This window comes from Lissotriton helveticus, chromosome 8, assembly GCF_964261635.1.
Source record: "Lissotriton helveticus chromosome 8, aLisHel1.1, whole genome shotgun sequence".
Taxonomy (NCBI): Eukaryota; Metazoa; Chordata; class Amphibia; order Caudata; family Salamandridae; genus Lissotriton; species Lissotriton helveticus.
This window is the reverse complement of record NC_136069.1, coordinates 1,122,075,337-1,122,079,852: the sequence shown is the minus strand read 5'-3', so window position 1 is coordinate 1,122,079,852 and position 4,516 is coordinate 1,122,075,337. Positions and strand designations below refer to the sequence as shown.

Sequence of the window (4,516 nt, the reverse complement as noted above, 5' to 3'; positions counted from 1 at the left end):
CGAGGCTGCTGCAGGACTGGAGGGGACAGGAATGAGGCGACGTTGACGGTTGCAGTTGCCAGTGCTGTTCGGTGTTGTAGATTTCCAAATAATGTGTGTTTTCTCTTCTTGCCTGAGTTTCTGACTTTGACCGTGCAGGGCTGGGACTGACGCGGCTCTAGGCGTGTTATCATGATGCAGTCGGTTCCCAAGTCAAAAACATGCTGCAGCGCAGGACTTTTTAAGGTACCCTGGAGAACTCGAGCCCGGAGTTGTCCCTAATGACGATTATTACATGCATCTCATCTCATACTTTGCAGCCACGTGTCGTAGAACGCGAATGCAATACCGATTATGAAACATAATAAAACTTGTATGGCCATCTGGTAGGTGGGTGGGTGGGTAGGTAGGTAGGTAGGTAGGTAGGTAGGTATGTGTGGGGGGGTGTGTTCTTTCTCGGATAGATGAACGGATGGATGTATGGATTTATTTAAAAGAGAAAAGGTTAGATAGATAAATACTGAATTGGTTGTTGGGTGAATGGCTCGATGACAGATTTGGGAAAAGAGAAAAAACAGATGATGGATTTCAATGTGAAAATAGACAGATAGATTATACTTAAAAAAATGTACATAAGTGTGTTTAAACACATGTGTAGTGTTTTTCATGTAGGCACATATTACTTGTCGTGAATAGATAATCATTAACACATTGGTTGCCATGCTTTCTTGAGCTTCACTGATTTGTGGAGCGTTCCGGGGAGAGGATGTTCAATTTCCTCACGTTTTGGCATCACTTGTTCTTGTTTCATGGAACAAGGGGGTTGCCTGGGTGAAGCATTTCCACTTGGGCGAACTATCCCACTCCACCGCCTGCCCCTTCCTTAGCTGCAAACCCTGTTAACTCCTTCAACCAGACTGCAAGTAAAAAAATAAATGCCAAATGAACTTTAATTGGTTTTAATCATAAAAGAGACAGACAGACAGGCAGGCAGGCAGGCAGGCAGGCAGGTAAGTAGGTAGGTAGGTAGGTAGGTGGGTAGGTAGATAGATAAGATAGACCATTTCTTGCTGTTCCATGAGATTTCTCAGAGATAACAAAGGCATGGTGACTGGTTTCAAGAAAGCACATTTGTATTATTGAGTTTAGGGTCACACTGTAGGTTTCCTTTGCTAACTGTGTTTGCATTTAAATAGCAAATAGCCTATCTGTACTGTGATTTAATTGCCTACTTTGGAGATGCAATAAATGCCTGCGTTTTTTGAACCCGTATCTCTTTACCACACTCCACCTGCATGCACACAACGCTTGGCACCAGGAAAAAAGACTGCTCTGCAGAGAAGGTCCTCGCTGTTGTGAGATAGCAGGTTCTCTTGCTGGGGATCAAGAGTTAACTGTTTGGGAGGAGGTGGGAAGCAAGAGAGGGGGAGATGTTCTCCAGCCTCCCTACGACACTTCGTCTGAATTAAAAAGCAACCAATCGAAACGGCCGGAAGGGGGGCCCGCGCGTCCATTTCCAAAGGTGCCAATCACGCAGCGGGCAGCCAATCGGCGGGGGCGCTGCCGCTCGACTTCCTTGTGCCGCGTGCAGCGCGCTGGTGTGCGCGCGCCGAGCTGAGGGTAAACATTGCACTGCGCCCGCTCAGCTAGGGAGGGAGAGCGGCTGCCGGAGCTGTCAGCGCGCGGGGCAATAGAGAGCGGCGGCTGCGGCTAGAGTGCCCGGGCTCATCTGCAGACGCCGCGCGCTGCCCAGGGAACTTGTGCTGGAGCTGGTGAGCAGCGTTGGAGGCCTGGCCTGCGGAAACCAGGCAGACCGTGCACCCCAGGAGAGCTGCACCCAGGCAGGGGTGCACTCCTGCCCTGTGCATCACCGGAGAAGAGGTACTCCAGCAGCCCTAGGAGAGAGGTATCCCTAACCCGGTGGCTCGTCGGAAAAGAGGTACCAAGGCACTACTAGAGGGGAGTTAATGTGGCTGTATTCTCTGAACATTCGCAGAAGCAGCACTCTGAAAGAGGTACCAAAGCATCAGTGCTTCCAGCCCCTGGGCATCATCTGAAAACAGGCATCAGGAAACCACTGGGAGAGAGGCGCCAGGGATGCTAAGTTAAGCAGTGCACAGCACGTTCCAGCATCAGAAAAGTGGGAGTAAGACAGCACTGGAAGAGCAGCGCCAAGGCAGTGCTAGGGAAGAAGTACACCAGGGGCGTTGCACCCGAGGACGGTGCATCACTGAAGAGATTGACCCCGACAGCTCTGTAGGAGGGGTACAAAGGCAGCGCTGCAATCCAGATCCGTGCATTCACGGAGGCAGCACTGGAGGTACCGAGACAGCTCAGTAACCCAGTCCAGTGAAAGAGGCAACAAGAACGCACCGTGCCTCCCTCCGCGCTCTGCGTCCCTGGGGAAGAAGAACCCGGAAGCACAGCATCACAGAGGTGTGCATCCCTGGAGACATACCAAGACACTGCACCCAGAGCTGGGGGTCACCGGCGGGGAGGTACCAATGCAGCACTGTGCCTTTGAGCACCGCATCCAAGATGTATCGGGCTGGGACTGGTAAAAGGAGACACGAGGGCAGCTCCTCTTCCAAGGGGCCCGTGAAGCAATAAAAAACTTTCAGAGCGATGCATCTTCCCCGCCACCTCTGGAAGTTTGGGATATGAAAATACAAGGTACGCTTCTGGGTAAAAGGACTTGACAAGAAAGTTGTTCCTGTTTTCCGAAAGTGTGTCAAGAACCCCAGGACGCTCCGTGTGTCTATGAACTGAGAAGGCGGACTGCATGACGTTTGTAGCCAAAGACTAAACGAGAGAAGGTGAAGGATATTTGCCGAGGACATCCCGATGCGCAGGGGCAGCCGGGGGCAGAGCTGTTGACCCCAGTATCAAGAGGGACACTTCAGGCACCAATCTGTGGATTGCGACGGGCAGGGGGGAAGCAATGGCTACGGCGGCTTCTAACCCTTACTTGCCCAGCAATGGTCTCCTGTCGGCCGGCTCCCTGGGCCACTCGGACAGCGTGGTGACTTCGGTGTCGGGCGGCTACCACCCGTCCTCCGTCAAGATGGTGCAGAGTGACTTCATGCAGGGGGCCATGGTGGCGGCCAGCAACGGGGGCCACATGCTGAGCCACCAGTGGGTGAGCGCCCTGCCGCACGCCCCCTCCGAGGCCGGCTCGCCCTGGTCCTCCAGCCCGGTGGGCATGGCCGGCAGCCCTGGGCAGCAGCAGCAGCAGGACGTCAAGAGTAGCCGGGAAGAGCTGCACTCGGGGGCGCCCTTGCACCACCGGTCGCACCTGGGGCCGCCCCACCAGACGCACCCCTGGGGCGCCGCCACCGCCGCCCACCTCTCATCCCTGGGCGGCGGGGGCGGCGGAGGACAGCAGTCTCAGTCCCTGCTCTACACGCAGTCGGGGGGCTTCACGGTGAACGGGATGCTGAGTCCCCCTGGCAGCCAGGGCCTGGTGCACCTGCGGGGGGACACGCCCGAGCTGACCGAGCATCACCACCACCACCACCAGCATCACCACCCGCATCAGCACCACCAGCCGCCGCCGCAGCATCACCACCAGGACCCGCACTCCGACGAGGACACCCCCACCTCGGACGACCTGGAGCAGTTCGCCAAGCAGTTCAAGCAGCGCAGGATCAAACTGGGCTTCACGCAGGCCGACGTGGGGCTGGCGCTGGGCACCCTGTACGGCAACGTCTTCTCGCAGACCACCATCTGCCGCTTCGAGGCGCTGCAGCTGAGCTTCAAGAACATGTGCAAACTCAAGCCCCTGCTCAACAAGTGGCTGGAGGAGGCCGACTCGTCGACGGGCTCCCCCACCAGCATCGACAAGATCGCCGCGCAGGGCCGCAAGCGCAAGAAGCGCACCTCCATCGAGGTGGGCGTCAAGGGCGCGCTGGAGAGCCACTTCCTGAAGTGCCCCAAGCCCTCGGCGCAGGAGATCACGGCGCTGGCCGACTCGCTGCAGCTCGAGAAGGAGGTGGTGCGGGTCTGGTTCTGCAACCGGCGGCAGAAGGAGAAGCGCATGACCCCGCCAGGCCTGCCCCAGCAGCAGCAGGGGGGGCCCGACGACGGCTACCCGCAGGTGGGAGGCCACGACACGCCGCCCCCGCACCACGGCATGCAGACCAGCGTCCAGTGAGGGGGCACCGCCAAGCACAGGGACTCCGAGCCAGAGCTGCCCCGACAGGCAGACTCTTTTTTGTAACACAGACACGAGCCTGAACGACTGCCACAGATACTGTGATGGTATGAGAGGGGGGAGAGGCAGACCGAGGGGCGAACGGGGGACCCGGGGACCCGAGCAGCCAGACTCCTCATTTGTATGCACACACGCCCCAAAATACTGTCAGCGACAGTGAAAGGGACGGGGGTGTACAGGTACGCCACCAGGGGGCAAGGGAAGAGCAGGGAAGCCCCCACGCACCCCCCAAACACAGCTGTTGACCAGCTAGACTAGCAATCTTTCTATACAAGCCCCTGAAAAAGGCTGGCATCACTTCTGTTTTAGTATTGCAAGACGAGA

General features: G+C 56.8%; 1 protein-coding gene across 1 annotated transcript; it reads left to right on the top strand.

Annotated features, from left to right (window-relative positions):
• The first annotated feature begins 1,718 nt into the window (after positions 1–1,718).
• POU3F3 (POU class 3 homeobox 3) lies at positions 1,719–4,205 on the top strand. Its single transcript, XM_078656130.1, has one exon. It carries the CDS (start codon positions 2,921–2,923, stop codon positions 4,130–4,132), a length of 1,212 nt encoding a protein of 403 aa, XP_078512256.1. The 5' UTR covers positions 1,719–2,920; the 3' UTR covers positions 4,133–4,205.
• The last annotated feature ends 311 nt before the right edge of the window (positions 4,206–4,516 follow it).